At 43.0% G+C, this 18,871-nt stretch overlaps 1 protein-coding gene across 1 annotated transcript in view; it reads left to right on the top strand.

Moving 5' to 3' along the window:
* Positions 1-18,871, top strand: part of PI4KA (phosphatidylinositol 4-kinase, catalytic, alpha) — an 86,038-nt gene that overhangs the window by 3,273 nt on the left and 63,894 nt on the right. The window contains exons 2-10 of the mRNA XM_005875507.2: positions 2,998-3,091; positions 6,162-6,250; positions 8,719-8,791; positions 9,389-9,648; positions 10,182-10,248; positions 12,114-12,262; positions 13,918-13,983; positions 16,662-16,758; positions 18,338-18,529. Of these exons, the coding sequence (XP_005875569.1) occupies positions 2,998-3,091; positions 6,162-6,250; positions 8,719-8,791; positions 9,389-9,648; positions 10,182-10,248; positions 12,114-12,262; positions 13,918-13,983; positions 16,662-16,758; positions 18,338-18,529 (1,087 nt within the window). The remainder of the gene's footprint in view (positions 1-2,997; positions 3,092-6,161; positions 6,251-8,718; positions 8,792-9,388; positions 9,649-10,181; positions 10,249-12,113; positions 12,263-13,917; positions 13,984-16,661; positions 16,759-18,337; positions 18,530-18,871) is intronic.

Genomic DNA, 18,871 nt, shown 5'->3' with positions numbered 1-18,871 from the left:
TGTCCTCTAGAGCAGCGGTCGCCAACCGGTGGTCCTCGGACCACTGGTGGTCCGTGAGGTCCGAAAGGTTGGCGACCGCTGCTCTAGAGTAGACTTGATTTTCAATCTCAGGTAAAATGCTCATCAATCAGATTCAGAGTAACCACAAACTATATTCTTTGATATAGTTTTGATATAATATTATCTTTTTCAAAATTGTGATATATATAAATTGTTTTAGAGTACATGTTAATGTGCCTTTTATTTTTTAAGATCAAAATAATATATTTAATCCTACATTTTTATTATACATTTTGGATATACATTTTTAAAAATTGATTTCAGAGAGGAAGGAGAGGGAGAGAGAGATAGAAGCATCAATGATGAGAGAGAATCATTGATTGCTGCCTCCTGCACGCCCCCTACTGGGGATTGAGCCTACAACCCGGGCATGTGCCCTTGACAGGAATCAAACCCAGGACCCTTCAGTCTACAGGCTGATGCTCTATACACTGAGCCAAACCGGCTAGGGCTGGATATAAAATATTTTAATACAAAAAGTGAATTCTGCCCTTGCCAGTGTGGCTCAGTTGTTTGAGTGTTGTTCTGTGCACCAAAAGGTCACTGGTTTGATTACTGGTCAGGGCACATGCCCAGGTTTTGGGGTTCTATCCCTGGTTGGGGTGCATGCGGGAGGCAGCTGATCGATATTTCTCCTTCACGGCGATGTTTCTCTCCCTCTCCCTTCCTCTCTCTCTAAAATCAGTACAAACATATATTTTTTAAAAAGTGAATTCTGGTCCTAATTGGTTTGGTTCAGTGGATAGAGCATCAGCCTATGGACTGAAGGGTCCTGGGTTTGATTCTGGTCAAGGGCATGTACCTCGGTTGCAGGTTCCCAACCCTGGTCGTGGGCATGTGGGAGGCAACCAATCGATGTGTCTCTCCCTCACATCAGTATTTCTCTCTGTCTCTCCCTCTCCCTTCCACTTTCTCTCTAAAAATCAATGGAAAAAATGTTCTCGGGTGAGGATTAAAAAAAAAAAAGTGAATTCTGTATCACATATTCCCTGACTATCAAGTATATTTCTTTTTAATTTTTTTAAAAATAGATTTTATTGATTTTTTACAGAGAGGGAGGGAGAGGGATAGAGAGCTGGAAACATCAATGAGAGAGAAACATGGATCAGCTGCCTCCTGCACACCCCCTACTGGGGATGTGCCTGCAACCAAGGTACATGCCCTTGACCGGAATCGAACCCAGGACCCTTCAGTCCGCAGGCCAATGCTCTATCCACTGAGCCAAATTAGTTAGGGCTCTTTTTAAATTTTTATTTTTAATTACAGTTGACTTTCAATATCAGTATTATTTTATATTACTGGCAGATATACAGCACAGTGGTTAGACACATCCTATGCAGGGGGCCGTGTCTTGCAGGGTCCTTTGGAGTTCTGTGCTTGTTAGTATACTAGGATCCTGGACAGATGTAGCCAACTCCTTTTTATCCTAGAGGATAAATTGTTTTGTTTTCACCAAAGACGGTTCTCTGTTTAGTTATCAATTGTGGCATAACTACCTCAAAACTTGGTGGCTTAATACAACAATTTTTTCCCCTCATGTAGACAGAGCTCAGAAGAGTCACTGTTTTTGCTCCATTTGGCATCACCTGGGGTGGCTTGAAGGTTGGGGGCTGGAATCACCTGAAGGCTTACTCACGTCATGTCTGGGGGTTGATCCTGGCTGTTGGCTGTGGCAAGGTCACCTCTATGGACGTAGCCTCTCCATGTGACCTGAGCTATGTCATTGTGTCACACCATAGTGCCTGGGACCCAAGGGCTAGTGTCCAGAGGAAGAGGGAGGTGGAAGCTGCTCTGCTGTCTCTAACCTAGCCTGGGAAGGCTGTCTCATATGTACTACCCTCTAGATCAGTGGTTCTCAACCTTCCTAATGCCGCGACCTTTAATACAGTTCCTCATGTTGTGGTGACCCCCAACCATAAAATTATTTTTGTTGCTACTTCATAACTGTAATTTTGCTACTGTTATGAATCGTAATGTAAATATCTGATATGCAGGATATATTTTCATTGTTACAAGTTGAACATAATTAAAGCATAGTGATTAATCACAAAAACAATATGTAATTATATATGTGTTTTCCGATGGTCTTAGGCGACCCCTGTGAAAGGGTCGTTTGACCCCCAAAGGGGTTGTGACCCACAGGTTGAGAACCGTTGCTCTAGATCCACTAGAAGCAAGTCTCTAAGGCAGCCCGTTTTCCAGGAGAGGTGAATTCAACTCCACCTTTCAGTGGAAGGAGTGTCACAGAACTTGCAGCCATGTATGAAACCACCACATGTTTTTTCAACATTTTAGAACATCAAATAATGTTCCTCTGGAGCACACTAACCTAATTTTTAACTGGAGCATCTGTAAATATAGGGAAACAACCAAAAGAGCCAATAATGGAAGGCTATGAAGTTATATGCTGATTGGCTATATGGAAACTAGAAGGAAGTACATTTTCGTTGGCTAATGATGGCTATAAAGTCTCATGTTTAATTCGAGAGTAGAAACATGAAGCAGAATATTAAAGCAAATAAAACCCCCCAAAAACAACCAAGGGCCATGAACAATGGAAGTATCACCAAGTTTAATGAGCTTGAGCTTCTCTCCAGTCCAGAGGATGTGATCCTGGGGCCCACTGAAGGGTTTGGGGGCAGTCTGAACACCTCTTAGTGAAGGCAATTTTGAATGTGTGCACTTCTTCTGGAGAGGGCCTCATGGGGGCCTGGCCCCCCAGAGGAGGCCAGAGCCAGGCTGGGCACTCATCTCCAGAAGGGCAGGTTTTAGCCCTTCCCTTCAGCACTTGTGGCAGACAGGAAGGGTGCGACGCCATGTGAATACTCGTCTTTGAGATGATTAGGATGTGGGTATTCTTTCCTTTGGTCTTAATCTATGCTAAAAAGCTACCAGTCACATTTTATTAAACATAATCTTTTTTGTTTTGTTTTTAAGCACAAAGATTCTGTGGTTCCTTACCTTCTTCGACTCCTTAAAGGTCTTCCAAAAGTGTATTGGGTAGAAGAAAGCACAGCTCGGAAAGGCAGAGGTAATTTTGTATAATGTTTTCCCTGAATGCAAGGAAGAATATATATGTTCATTGTCTGTAAGAATCAAGTGTTCAGTTGTACTAACATATCAATTAGGATGCTTCTAGATGGTTCCACTCCTGGCTGTGGGAAAACTGCCTGCCTGCAGCCACAGGGGCCGTGCTACTCACTTGTCCAGGGCCCATGGCTGATGGAGGGAGAGGGCAGGGCTGAGCAAGCCAGCTTTCCATTGCACTCTGAGAGTGAACAGGAACTTTGAGACCTTCAGGAACGTTTCTCATGTCTTATTGGCCAGAATTGTTCATCTCCCTGTCCCTGAACCAGTCTCTATTGCCCTTAGATGAATAGGTTCACTCCTGGAATGAGGGCAGTTCTCCAAATTGTATTGCTGCTGGTCCAAAAAGGAAGGGTGAAATGGATGTTCAAAACTCAACTCCATGTGCACCATAAATATTTTTATGACTTTGTTGCTGTTGCTAAGTATTAGTTAAACTTTGTACCTTTAGAAGTAGAATGTATTCATGTGTATTTCTTATTTTGTATTTTATTTTGATCTCTCTTTAAGGTCAAAGGAAAAGTTAGACCATCTTTTTCCCTCTTTCCTTCCACTGCCCTCCCCTTCCTTCATCCTTCCGCCCTCCTTATTTTTTTCTCTCCCTTCTGAAATATTTATATAGGTCCACTATACTCCAAGCATTGTGCTAAACGCTTAAAATACTGATATTCTTGTATACTGATTTCTCAAGACTCCAAAATCAGCTTGAAGACCTCCCACATTTTAGAGTTCATGATCCACGAGACTGAAGTTTCCTTGTAATGTCTCTCTCTGAGGCATGCCTGAGGCCCCCCTTCAGATACAGCGGGGGGTTGGTGGCTGTAAAGAAGGCCCCTGTGCTTTTGTTGGAGGGATTCCTGTATTCCTCGTTACCTTTGGGTTTTCATCATTTCTGGTGACCCCCTATGCCGGCCCCTGTGCTTTTGTTGGAGGGATTCCTGTATTCCTGTATTCCTCTTTACCTTTAGGTTTTCATCATTTCTGGTGACCCCCTATGCTTAAAACTGACAGACCCCAAATTATGTATGTGTCCTGGAATTTAAAGGCCTATGAATTAAATAGAGAGAGCATTGCTAAAAAGTCAAACATCTGTTCCACCTTTGTTATCTAATTTGGGAAGAAATAGAATACCAGTAGATATTGATTCTGTTTTTCTGTTATTTTATTTAAAAACATATATACTTCTATATACATGGATTGGTATTAGAATGGAAGTTTTAGCATTATTTCAAACACTAGGGGCCTGCCTATGAATTAAATAGAGAGAGCATTGCTAAAAAGTCAAACATCTGTTCCACCTTTGTTATCTAATTTGGGAAGAAATAGAATACCAGTAGATATTGATTCTATTTTTCTGTTATTTTATTTAAAAACATATATACTTCTATATACATGGATTGGTATTAGAATGGAAGTTTTAGCATTATTTGAAACACTAGGGGCCTGATGCATGAAATTCGCGCAAGCGTAGGCCTTCCTTCCCCCAGCTGCCTGCACTGGCTTCCCACTGGCAACCGGGACCCGGGCTTCCCTCGCAGCCCCAGCTTCGTCCAGAAGGTCATCTCGAAGGACGTCTGGTCTAATTAGCATATTACACGTTTATTATTATAGATTGTTGGGAATGTTGTTGGAGATATTTCCAATTATTGGGTAACATTTCACTCCTGTATTAAGGCAGTATTATTTATGCTTTTAAACTCTAGAGCAGTAGTTCTTAAAGTGCCATCTTTGTATTAGCAGCACCAGCAGCACCTGGGAACTTGTCAGAAATGCAGATTCTCAGCGCCACATCAGAGCTACTGAATTATAAACTCGGGTCAGGGAGCATTTGAGATCTTTTCCCTGGCATGTTTGTCAGTTTGGCTTGGGTAAACTTAATAAAAATTCCCCCCCAAAAAAGAAAGAAAGGAACTAGGTCTGGGAAGCAGTCAGTCTGCAGTTTAACAAGCCCTTCCGGTGATTCTGATGCACAATCAAGTCTGAGAATTACCTAGAGATGCATGTTAAAATAAGTGCAAAAGTGGAAATGTAACAGTCTTCTGTGATGTACTATGCATATGGCCATAAAACTGGATAGCTCTTTGTCCTGGATTAAATGCTTAGTATTCAAAATTGATTAAATATTTAATAGTGATTGGATCTTCACAGTAGCTGAACTAACATTTTGAAGGTACACTTGATAGAAGTGCTGCTTAGCTTTTGGTCTTTTGGGTATAATGCTCCCTTTTTGACCTTGAGGCTGTGCTCCCAAGATCCTCCCTGCTAGGAGCTCAGTAGTGGAAGGGCTTAAAATCCTAGGAGGAATAGAACAACTCTTTGGAAGTTCTTATTAGGATTTTCTCCATTTGTCAAAATAAAGCAGAAAAGAAAATACAAGCATTTAATTCCGTTTAAAGTAGCAGTAATAGGTATTTGACAATTAGCTTCCATATTCTGTCTCTCATACACTATCAAGACTGATTTCTTACTCTTATTTAGGTCAGGAATAAAAATGGAATCTGTCATGTTGAGAGGCTATGTAATCTCAAACTGATTCAGGAAACATTTACGTTTATTTTTTTTTTATTTAAATATATTTTATTGATTTTTTACAGAGAGGAAGGGAGAAAGGGAGAGAGAGTTAGAAACATCAATGAGAGAAACATCAATCAGCTGCCTCCTGCACACCTCCTACTGGGGATGTGCCCGCAACAAGGTACATGCCCTTGACTGGAATCAAACCTGGGACCTTTCAGTCCGCAGGCCGACGCTCTATCCACTGAGCCAAACCAGTTAGGGCCATTTATGTTTATTGAACCAAAACATTATATTAAAAAAAAAAAGGAAGGAGTATTCTCAGCAAACATGTTGGGCCCATATCTATTCTGAGATTCATCTCAGCGAGGGCATTCACCACAGTAAACGGGTCGCTTGCAGGCCATATGAGAGAAGCAACTACTGAACTGGGGGGCCAGTAGGTGTGGCCCAGTGTCTCTCATTTGTGACGATCTGATTTGTGTCTTTATGGATTCCAGGTGTCCTCCCAGTTGCAGAGAGCTTCAGCTTCTGTTTGGTAACCTTGCTGTCTGATGTGGCTTACAGGGACCCTTCACTTAGGGATGAGGTAAATGTATGGCTAATTGTTTTGCATTTCTATAAGATCAGAAAGAGTCCCAAAGTGATGACAAGAGTAAAAAACAAATCTGAAGTGATTGGATTATTTATGTTGACTTATTCCACATTATTAATAGTAGACCTAAGAAATATTTAATACTTTGCTTATGGTATTTTCCCAGTTACCCACTGATCTCTTGAGTCTGATCTCATTCAGCTTTCCAAATAGTCCTGTGAGGTAGGCAGCAAAAGGCAGAGGCAGCTCATTTTCCTGACTACGATGGGTATTAAAGTCTTTCATAGAAAGACTTTTCTAGATAGTTGAAGCTAATCCTTTATGTGCTCAGATTTTTTCGGTCTTAGTTTATTTTATTGGAAATATTACTTAAATGTTTCATACTTTTTTTAAAAAAAATCCTCACCCAAGAAGTGAGGATACTTTTTCCATTGATTTTTAGAGAGAACGGAAGGGAGGGGGTGGGGGGAGAGAGAAGGAGAGAAAAACATAGATGTAACAGAGACACACCTATTGGTTGCTGCCCCCCCTCCCCCCAGGTGGAGGGGATCAGACCTGCAACCCAGGCATGTGCCCTTGACTTGTAATTGAACCCTCGACCTTCCAGTGCACAGGCTGACGCTCTAACCACTGAGCAACTGGGGCTGTTTCTTTTTTAAACAAAGAATATGATTATAATCTCTAGACTTCTTTTTTTTAATATTTTTTATTGATTTCAGAGAGGAAGGAAGAGGGAGAAAGAGAGAGAAACATCAATGATGAGAGAGAATCATTGATCAGCTGCCTCCTGCACGCCCCCCATGGGGATCGAGCCCAAAACCCAAGCATATGCCCTTGACCGGAATCGAACCTGGGACCCTTAAGTCCGCAGGCTGGCACTCTCTCCACTTTGCCAAACCAGCTAGGGCTCTAGACTTTTTCTTAATCAGAATTATTTTTTTTTTTAAATCAATTTTTATATGTTGCTATCCATCCTCAGGTCCTGCCCAGGAGTGCCTGGTTGCTTGCCTCTATGCTAAATGTTCTCAGCTAGCTAAGCTTTTTGAGTTTTTTGTATCTGCTTTTTAATTTTTAATATCTCTTTCCTTATATTCAGTTATAGATTTTATTGTTAGTATTTCTACCTCTTTCTTTCTAAGTTTAAGTTCTTTATTTGTAGGTTGGTTAAGGAGATAACTATATATGTGAGAATTACATATTATTAAAAAGTTAACAGGCTGTAAGTAAGGGCTTTTTTATAAATAACATCAAAATAGGGAGGTTAACACTGAAGACAAGGGCATCATTTTAATATATGAAATGGATAAAATATTTACTTTCAAGTCTTTATAGGTAGCATCATTTAATATTAGCAAAATGTAAGAAATTTGACTTGATTATGAACAAGTCATATCAGACCCACTTCATTCTTTTCTTTTCCTGGTTTTCTAAGACTGGTACTAGTAGAAGGAAATGAAGTGGATATAGTCTAGTTGGTCTTTATCAAGGCAATGGAAAAGTCCTCTCCTGATATCCTGGAAAATGGGTTGAGCACCAAAACAATTAATAAGGAACTGTCCAAAGGACCATCCCAAATGGTGACTGGTGAGGTGCCAGCTCAGTAGGAGCCTCCGGTAGCCTGCCCCCTACTGTTGAAGTAAAATGAGCCGGGTCCATGAATGAAGATCGGGAAGCAAGTTGGCCTCATTTGTAGAAAACGTAATTTGAGGCATTAACAAACAACCAGCATGATGAACTCAGGTTTATACCATGAGGTTTATAGGGATCAGTGACAGGCAAAAAATACCAGCTATGCAAATAGAGGTGGCATAGCTTGGGAGCAGCATGTGTGGAAAAGATTTAATTATTTTATGTGTCTGTGAGCTCATGGAGCCAGCAGTGTAAAGCAGCTGCCAGAAAGCTAATGACACATTCATGAAAGTCTAGAATCTGTGTTGAGTTTGGTGATTACTCAGTGAGTCCCAGCATCCCTGGAATATTAGTGAATTTTATACTGAGCACTACAATTCGAGACGGTTTCTGACACAGTGGACTACAGTAAAATCAGAAGCCTACTATTAGCATCGGAAAGGACTTGTAATCATAAGGAATGGATGGAAAGAATTAGAGGTATTAAAAAAAATAATTAGAGGTATTTAGCCATGAGAAGGGATTCAGGGGTCTGTCATCTGCTTGCAGAATATGGAGGAAGGAGCGGCCCCAATAGCTGGTGGGTGCAAGCCAGCCCCAGGAGGACAACATTGGCCCAGTGTCAGGAAGAACTCTGGACCAGCCCAGGGAGGGAGGGTTTCTGTTCCTGGAAGGTCAGCTGATTGGCCCCTCAATAGAGCTTTCGTGTGTGGAGTTATGTATCAGATATGAGGTTGAACAAGATAATGTCTGAAGCTCCTTCTAATTCTGAACTAATGTAACATGTTTCTGATTTGGCTTATAAGTTTTCTCTGTTTTCTTGGCTATTACAGATCCTAGAGGCACTTTTGCAGGTTTTGCATGTCCTTTTGGGAATGTGCCAGGCTTTGGAGATTCAAGAAAAAGGTATAATTATAGATCCAAGGCTTTTTAAAAATGGTTTTGTGGTTATTTTTTCCCTCAAGTCTTTTTTTCTGTTCTTTACTACCCTATATACGCCATGGATGAAAACCTTCCTATATTGTTTTTGTTGTGTGTTAGCTAAGAGGTCACATGTCAGTCACGCGCACAGCTATGTCACCTGAAAATTTTTGAGTGACCTTGGACAAGTCACCTCATCCTTCTGGGCCTCTGTTTCTTATCTATAACACGTCTGACTTCCAAAGGTCATTTTTCCTCTAGAGTAAGGCTAACAGTATGATCCTGGGAGCGATAAATACATTGTTTAAGTACAGTAAAGCTGCCTGATAACATGACTTACCTTTACAAATGATTTGGATGTGTCATGAATAGACCAAGACCTCCCAAAGAAGCCAGTTGTATGTGACGCAGACATAGTCTGAAGTTACTGTTCGTGCCAGATTAAAATTTCATCGGTCAGTCTTTGGGGTTGACCCTGTTGCTGTGGCTTATCCTGACTCTTGTGAGTCCTTAGTGGGTGGGTTGTGAGATGTGAGTCAGTGTTACAAGTTGGTATAAGAACATTCTTACTTTGTCTTCTAGAATACCTCTGCAAATATGCAATCCCATGCCTGATTGGAATCTCACGAGCATTTGGGCGTTACAGCAACACAGAAGAGTCGCTCCTCTCCAAACTCTTTCCCAAAATCCCTCCTCATTCCCTCCGAGTCCCGGAGGAGCTGGAAGGCGTTCGGAGGCGTTCCTTCAATGACTTCCGCTCCATCCTCCCCAGCAATTTGCTGACCGTGTGTCAGGAGGGCACCCTGAAGAGGAAGACCAGCAGCGTGTCCAGCATCTCTCAGGTGCGGCTGCCCTCCTGGAAGAGAGCAGAGGAGAGAGGGCTTGTGAATTGCTCACATGGGGGAAAGGCCCACTTGTGTGTAGCTTGAGAAAACTTAGAAAACAAAATGTTCTCACTAGAATTCTCTTTAATATAAAAGGTTTCCTTGTCCTCTTTACAATTTATAAGTGATTTCATCTCCTCGTCATGAAGTATTTGCTTCTTAGCAAGTGGGTGCCAAAATCTATTCCTGGTGGGAGACAGTTGGTGCCCTTAAGAAGTATCTAATTGACTCACGGAGAAAAGATAGACACGAAACTCAAGACTAATTCAGCTTAGTCATCAGATATAAAATGTTTGTCTAGACAGGAAGAATTTAATGATTTGGTATATAGTAGAGAACACTGTAGGTACGGTAAGTATCATGGAGGAGGTGATGCCTGAATCACAACTTGAAGTACAACTACTGTTGAGCTGGCAGAGAGAACCTTGTCTAAGACAAGTCTGAGGTTTGACTGGCCTTTTCTGATCTGTAAATATGGTTGTGTGTTTCAGGTCAGCCCTGAACGGGGGATGCCCCCTCCCAGCTCCCCTGGAGGATCCGCCTTTCACTACTTTGAAGGTGGGCTCCACAACATCATATTGACCTAGCACTTGGATAACAGGTTCATAGTGACTACTGGTGATGCCAGGGATGGTAACACTAATGCTCTGCTGTCATGCATCTAGAACAGGGGTGGGGAACCTTTTTTCTGCCAAGGCCATTTGGATATTTATAATATCATTTGCGGGGCATAAAAAATTATCAACTTAAAAATTAACCTGCTATATTTGATCAAACATTTAATTAACTCAACACTAATGCATTGGCAGGGCCAGATTGAATGATTTCACAGGCCTTATACAGCCCATGGGCCTGTTCAAGAGTGTCACACATTTACTTATTTATTTATTTTAATGTTTTTTGTTGATTTCAGAGAGAGGGATAGAAACATCAGTGATGAGAGAGAATCATTGATCGGCTGCCTCCTGCACACCCCTCCTGGGGATCGAGCCTACAACCTGGGCATGTGCCCTTGACTGGAATCGAACCTGGGACCCTTCAGTCCGCAGGCTGACGCTCTATCCACTGAGCCAAACCAGCTAGGGTGCCATTCCCTGTTTTAATGATAGTTTATTATGTTGGCCTCCAGCATCTCAACTCCTTTCAGTATTATTGCCCACCACATCCCCTTTGTTGTAAGTTGCTGGTTTGCTTTCTTGGGACCCATCCACCTTTAATCAGGTCAGCAGTATGTCACCAGCATCATAGAACTATACTCCAGCTTTTACACAATGGGAGTAAACTCAATTCCTTGCTTTTTCTATGCTCTAGTGCTCAAAAAAAGTCATAAAATTTATTATTCTTTGGTTCTTTATAGATTGATATCATCTGTCACTATTTAATATGAAAATATCACAAGCTTATTTATTTTCCAGTCATAGTCTTCTATCATTGTTTTTTTTGTTTTGTTTTTTAAATATATTTTATTGATTTCTTACAGAGAGGAAGGGAGAGAGACAGAGAGTCAGAAACATCGATGAGAGAGAAACATCGATCAGCTGCCTCCTGCACATCTCCCACTGGGGATGTGTCCGCAACCCAGGTACATGCCCTTGACCAGAATCGAACCTGGGACCTTTCAGTCCGCAGGCCGACGCTCTATCCACTGAGCCAAACCGGTTTCGGCTATCATTGTTTTTAAATAATGGATTTTCAAATGATTATATGCTTTTGGGCTTATTATTAGTATGTTTTGGACAATTGACTGTTTTTGTTCTGATTTTGAAATTTCTAGTAATTCGCATTTTAGTTCTAATTTTGGCGGTAAAATCTTTGGAGCCCTATGGTCCTCCACATCTCTCAACCTTTAAAAAGGTGTAATTCTTTTTTTTCTTCCCATATGTTAAGTTATATTGTCTATGTTGAAAATATTAGGCCATGATTATATCTGAGCCTTTGACATGAAACACCCCAGTGAGAGACATCACTCCCCAAGGATTTGTAATCTAGCCTTTACTTCTTTTTCTTTCTTTTTTTCTTTTTCTAAAAGAGCCTCTTTCTTTTTAAAAACATTTTTCATTTTATTTATTTATTTTTAATATATTTTTATCGATTTCAGAGAGGGAGAGAGAGATAGAAACATCAATGATGAGACTCATTGATCGGCTGCCTCCTGCACACCCCCTATTAGGGATTGTGCCCACAACCCAGGAGTGTGACCTTGGCTGAAATCGAACCTGGGACCCCTCAGTGCGCAGGCCGACGCTCCATCCACTGAGCCAAACCGGCTAGGGCCAGCCTTTACTTCTCAATTAAAAAACAAGGAATTGGAGTAAAAACAAAAGCAGAGTCTATGTCTTAGTTGGTTATTGAGGGAATCAGCTTAAGGAAGTATCCTGGTCACATGTTACTGTGACTGACTATCTGGTTTTCTTTTCCATCAGTTTCTTACTTACCCGATGGGAGTGCCCTGGATCCCGATTACTACTTCTCCACCATCAGTTCCAGCTTCTCAGTTTCTCCTCTTTTCAATGGCGTCACATATAAGGAGTTCAGTGTCCCACTAGAAATGCTTCGGGAACTCTTAAACTTGGTAAGCAGAACACGGTGGATAAATAGGCCATGGCTCTATCGGTCAGTAAAATTGCCAGTGGTGTAAGACTAGGAGTTTTTCAGTATTTCAAATGAACAACTTGGTAGTCATAATTTTCAGATGAAAGAAGGAAGGAAAGTAACATTCATGGCACTATTGTGCAGTCTGTTCTCATTTAATAACCATTTTGGGGAGGCACCATGCTCCCCATTTTAGAGGTAAGGAAATCAGTGTCAAATAAATCAAGGATCTGTAGACCAAGGTCAGGGTCAAAGCTCAGCTCAGGGTACCTGTCTATCCCAGGGGTGCTCTATTCAGATCAATACAAAACCTAATTTTCCAATTTGGATCCCTTTGGATAGCCTTTGAGGTGATATTAGAGAAGGCATTGGTGCCATTGTCTTGAGTCCTGAAATGGACCTTGATCCAGGGACTCTGAGGTTGTTATGATTGAGCTGGGATTCTTCAAGACATTCTAGGGGATGGTGGAGAAAACATCATCAGGGACAAACTCTAACGATGAGAATGAGAAAGACACCTCCGAAAGCTTGAAGCCTGCACTGGAGAGAGCAGCCATCTCCTCCTGTGCGAGGATGAATAGAAAGAAATCCCTCAGAGAAAGGCTTTATTTAGGCAGAAGGTGTAAGAAGACATCAAAGCATAGGCGATAATTAGTGAGGATAGAGTCATAACCAATTACTAATAGCCTAGGACAGCGGTCGCCAACCTTTCGGACCTCACAGACCACCAGTGGTCCACGGACCACCGGTTGGTGATCGCTGGTCTAGGATATTTTCGAAGTTACTGTCTGGAGGAGGAAATACTCCCCCTAAACGCCTCATTGTCAGTGTCTCAGACAAAACAGTGGCCTGGGTGGCCCTTGGCTTTCTCAGTTAATCTCAGAAATCCCATTTGAAGGCTGAATGTTTCAGATCCTTTTTTAACAAAGGGGAATTATTTTTTCTACTATATTTTAACTTTTCAAGGTTAGGCTTTCTTCTAGGCAATTTTTTTATTTAGTCTCTTGTCATGTTGTGTATCATTATCTAGACATTTTGAAAAGGCTTTCTTAAAGTACTACAGTTGGGGGCCGGGTGGGGTGGAACTGCAGTTCCATCAGATGATCCCACGTTGACAGGATCGTTCGTTCCTGTACTAAAAGCTGGTATAGAGGTTGGGTAGAAATAATGACTTCTATTAGAAATTTAAAATGTGTGCTGCAGTTTGGGCAGCTTCGAAGAGCCCAGGCGAAGAGGGAGGAGCTGCCAGCACCAGAGGATTGACTGTGAAGGTGCTCTTGACACCTGGGAGGGGATGTGGATGAAATGTCAGTGATGCCTGGAGTCTGAACACTTTCGCATCCTGGAATTGGAATTCTAAAGTCAGCAAATTTAAGAGAGTTGGTACCTTTTCTGTTTTTATGTCATTCTAATCTAGGTGAGAAAAGTTCCAAGTGAAGGGAGAATTAAGGGCATTTTGTGTATGTAGTTCGATATTTTTCATATATTGTGGCCTACTTTTCTAGCACATTCTTCACCACATGGGCCTGTTAGGTGTTTTTATCCGTCAGCGTTTGTTCTTTAGTGGAATGAGCTGGCATTCTTGTCTATCACTGTGTTCGTCAGGTGCCTCATGAGGTCTTGTTTTACTGGTAGGTGAAGAAGATCGTTGAGGAGCCTGTTCTCAAGTCCTTGGACGCAGTTGCAGCCAGCGTGCTAGAGGTACGTCCCTTCTGAGGGCATCGCTGAGACCGCCTGCTGGGAGCCTCTGCGTGGAGAGAGCTGGGAGGGTTGGTGTGGGGGCACTGAGTTTTCAGCTTGACCTCTCAGTCCCAAAAATGACTACACCTGCCACTTGAAAGCTTGCTCTGTGGTGGGGTCTTTTAAATATGTCATTGCACAGTGCCTCTGAGCAGTGGTCAGTGTCTCTACTTCACACATGAAAGATAGAGGTTTAAGGGACTAAATACTGTGCCCTTGTCACATAGTCACCGTGGGAGCTGGGAATGCACTGGGTCCTTTGACGCTGACGCTCTCTATTTTCCTTGCTCCTTTGGTGCTTTCAAAGCTGCTTCTCTGGGCTCAGTACACATGCCTCACACACTTTTAGGCATGTACAAGCCCTGGCTTTTATGTGTGAGGGGTGTGTACCTAGGGAACTTTTGTCTTTAATGTATTTGGAACCAATGCCTACAGCATTATTTATAAAATTACTAAGTGTTTGTGTTGGAAGGTCTCAAAACCTCAGGGAACATTTGGGTCAGTCCTCTTGAGTGTGGGGATCCACAGCGATTGCCATTTGCCAGCCCGATGCTTGCTGTGGCATGTGCTGGACCCAGAGTCCTGTTGATCCTGGTGTTCTTTCTCTCACCTGATATTGAGACACAGTGCCTGGTACCTCTGGGGCTCAGCTCTGGAGGAGCGGGAGCCCCCAGGGACATTCCTCTGTTGCAGAGTGTGTCTTCTGCCTGAGGTGCTCCCAGCAAGCTGTCTGCCGATGTTAGATGTATGTGCCAGGTGTGGTTTGCTTTGGGTCAGTTCTTGGCTGAAAAGCATAGTTCTTGTAACACTCCAGGTTGCAGTCCTTCCTGCTTTATCTTTAACGTTTTTGCAGGTGTGTCCTGCCTGTTGGCCTGAGCTTTGTTCTCACTGCTTGCCGTCTCAGAGGCCTCTTCTTTCCCTTGTCCATGTTGGTTCGTGTGTGACCCAGGGCAGATCAGGAGGACCCGGGCCAGCAGCTCGGCTGGTCAGTCAGAACTCCTGGCCACTGGTTGGCCTGCATGCCATCCATAATGAAAAGTGTCAGTCTGGGTCCTGAAGGGAAAGCTGGAGCTCAGTGGGGATCCCTTTGAGGGATTATGTTATGAGTAGAGGGAAGGCTGGGAATATGGGACTCTGGGACCCTCCCCATTGAACCAGACCAGTTCTGGTATTTTGTTTTGTAATTTGGACGTTAGTATAAATGTCCGTTTAAAAAAATAGTTTTGTTGCTTTAAAAAAGAGTGAAACCATGACCTGTATTGCTGAATATAATACTCATTACCAATAATCACTAGCACTTATTGCATGCTTATGTGCCAGACACTGGGATAGGATTTCACTCACTCATTCATTGAATTCCACAGCAATCCCTCATTTACATGTGGGGAAACTGAGGCTTTCAGGGTTAAGGAACTTTAGTTACATAGCTAGTAAGCAGTGGAGCTAGGCCAGGGGTGGGCAAACTTTTTGACTCGAGGGCCACAATGGGTTCTTAAACTGGACCGGAGGGCCGGAACAAAAGCATGGATGGAGTGTTTGTGTGAACTAATATAAATTCAAAGTAAACATCATTACATAAAAGGGTACGGTCTTTTTTTTTTTTTAGTTTTATTCATTTCAAACGGGCTGGATCCGGCCCGTGGGCCGTAGTTTGCCCACGGGCCGTAGTTTGCCCACGGCTGAGCTAGGCTGTGTTTTCTGGGCTCCCTTCCTCTGCTCCTTGTTTGCAGTGACTTCTTCCCAGCTCCACAGTCAGACCCCTGGTTCACCTTAATCAGCAAATCTCATCTCTTCATCTCTGTCCCACGGGGATGTTGTGAGGACTGTGTGAGGTGAAGTCTGTAAAGCAGTTAGCCAGTGCCCACTGATGGCTCCTGTTATCAGTACCCACTTGAAATATGGCATCACTCTTGTCCTTCATGCAGTTCTCATGCCTTCTACAAGACTCTTGTACCCTCCACAGCCTCACACCACAGGCCCAGTCCCTCCAACCCAACCTCTGGCCCGATGCTGATTTGCTTTCTCTTCCTCCTCATTCCCCTCACCTATATTTACAGAGCACTTTTGCATGTGTCAAGAACATTGCCTTTCATTAGAATAGTATCTATTCATCGCAGTAGACCTTGTGTGAATTTTTCCCCTGGAAGAAAAATAATGCTACCTTTTAGATTAGATTGCTAAAAAGTAATTTAAAATGAGTTTTAATTACAAAATGTTAAGCTGAGTCTGAAGGTTCCCTAGCTGCAGTGTTTGTTGCCTGAGTGGTGGGCAGGGTTGAATCCCGTGGTCTGATGGTCCTTTGGCTGCCCCTCCCCTCCTCCACTCCCTGTGTCCCCCTGATTTCAAAGACCCTGATTTCAAAGACCGTGAGCTTTCAGCAAGAGGAGGTGAAGGGTCAGGTGGCTGCTCCCCTGCTGGCATCTTTGGACTATGTGAACCTCCTGTTTTCCTCTGCCTCATGCTTAAGAGGGTGAAGAGAGTCATTAAAGTGCTCCAAGTAGTGAATCATGGTAAACGGTTATTCCATTTATAATGCTAAGCCACGTGTGTAAGGATGACTTCACTGGGTCTCCCCACAAAGGTGGAGGCCCTGAGGAGGGTTTCTGTGCTGTGGTCACGTGCCTCTGCCTTTCCCGCAGGCCAACCCCAGCGCTGATCTCTACTACACCACGTTCAGTGACCCCCTCTATGTGGCCATGTTCAAGATGCTGCGTGACACTCTGTACTACATGAAAGGTGAGGACTTTGCACACCTTCACATGTGTGAATTCAGTGAGACTGGGTTCAGGGCCACTGCCTCAGGTTTGTGCTTCCTTTCTGCTGGGGGCACTTAAAAACACAGGCAAGACATGGTCATGTCATAGAAATGTTGGAGAAAAAGCAACTAAGAAAAAAAAAATGTCCATAATCCTATGCCCCTAGTGCTGTCAATGATGGTTTCTTTGATGGGTTTATCTCCTCAGATGTTTTTCTGAAATGGACATGTTATATTGTCCAGATCATACATACAGTTTAACATGTCCACTTTAGACATTTAAAAAAGTGCGACAAAAAAGAAAATGAGGTATTCGTAATCTTTTAAGTCAGAGATAATATATATATATTTAATCCTCACCCGAGGATGTGTTTTTATTGAATTCTGAGAGAGAGGAAGGGAGAGAGAGAAACATTGATGTGAGAGAGAAATACCGATCAATTGCCTCCCAGAAGAACCCTGACTTGCTACCTAGGTATGATCCCTGACTGGGAATGGAACTCACAACCTTTTGGTGTATAGACGATGCTCCAACCAACTGAGCCACCCAGCCAGGGCAGAGATAATATCTGAATAGTGTAGCACACACACATTTAGCATTTTATTCCAGTCTCTTTTTTGTTCATTTTAAAAACATTTTTCCTATGCTATTTTCTTACATTATTGAACATTCTTCATAAACGTAAGTTTTGATGACCATTTAATATTCTTTTATGTAGATGTACCATAATCTAGTTAATCCATTTTCCTAATTTGATTCCAAGGGCTCTTGGGAGGTGGAGGCTGAATCTGGTTGTGACCACAAAAAGGGTTAGTTAGGTCTACAAAGGAGTGTGACAGGGACTGCCCGGCTCAGCCTGATCCCCAGGAACCCTTGTGGCCTCTCTTCCCACCTGAGCTGTGTGTTGCCTCCACTGGTCTGACTTGTGCCCACATTGGTTCTCCTAAGTTTTCCAGGCCCCAAGGATGAGAGTTTGAAAAGGCTGCCAATTCTGGACGCTCTGAAGATTTAACCCCTGTAGGCCGGGAATTCTCTTTTTTAGGCTACGACCAGTTTTTGTCCTTATCTAATAACTGACAGCCTTTCAAAAAATTACTCTTCACTTGTGCAGTCATTATGTCAGACGCCTTAAAAGTGTACAGTGATCTGTGTCAATTATATCTCAGTAAAACTGGAAGAAAATAGTAAATATAAAATAGATACATAAATCACTAAAGTGTTTCCTGATGTTAACTGTATCAGTTCTGTTGTGATAAATCTCAATGCATGTGTTTCATATATCCAGGTTTTAGTATATTGATTGCTTGGAACAAAGCATGGCTCTCATTTCCCTGGGAAATGATCATTTGCTCTGAGTGCCAGGTGGCACGTGTGTGGAGGGCAGCTGTGCACTGCTTATCCAAGGTCTTCCCAGAGGACATTCTTGGAACCATAGCAGCAGCAGCAAACATGTTCTTGGTTTTTTGTTAGAGAGGAAAAGACTGTAGAAGTTCTCAGCTGCTGCCTGAATTTGGGTGCAGTTTTGTTTCCAGCTGCAATGCCCACTCTCTTTCCTACAGACCTCCCGACCACCTTTGTGAAGGAGATCCATGATTTTGTGCTGGAGCAGTTCAACACCAGCCAGGGGGAGCTTCAGAAGATTCTGCACGATGCAGACCGGATCCACAGTGAGCTGAGCCCCCTCAAGCTACGCTGCCAGGCAAACGCCGCCTGTGTGGACCTCATGGTGTGGGCCGTGAAGGATGAGCAGGGTGAGCATCAGCTCCTGCCATGCCCTGGACATCTAGTGTCCGGACCTGGGAGGATGGTGCTGGCCAAGGCCACAGGGCCTGTGTTCTCTCCACTACTTATTGCTGGTTCTTGAGGCTTTTGTGTGAGAAGGGGGAACTTAGTGCCTGTGAAGAGCGGCAGATGTTTGCCGGAGGGCCTCATGAGAGGATGTCTCCTGATGGCTGCGGTGCCAGCTCTCCTGCTGAGATTCGTAACCTGTTGCAAACCCCAGTGACTCCCCGTCTGCCATTGTCTGGGAGCATTCAGCAGACTTGAGGATGGCTGCCGTTCACAAACCACTGTGGGGACAGAGGGACGAGGGA

The sequence above is a fragment of the Myotis brandtii genome, unplaced genomic scaffold (assembly GCF_000412655.1).
Source record: "Myotis brandtii unplaced genomic scaffold, ASM41265v1 scaffold463, whole genome shotgun sequence".
Taxonomy (NCBI): Eukaryota; Metazoa; Chordata; class Mammalia; order Chiroptera; family Vespertilionidae; genus Myotis; species Myotis brandtii.
Note: the sequence above shows the minus strand (reverse complement) of the source record. Positions and strands in the feature narration are given on the sequence as shown.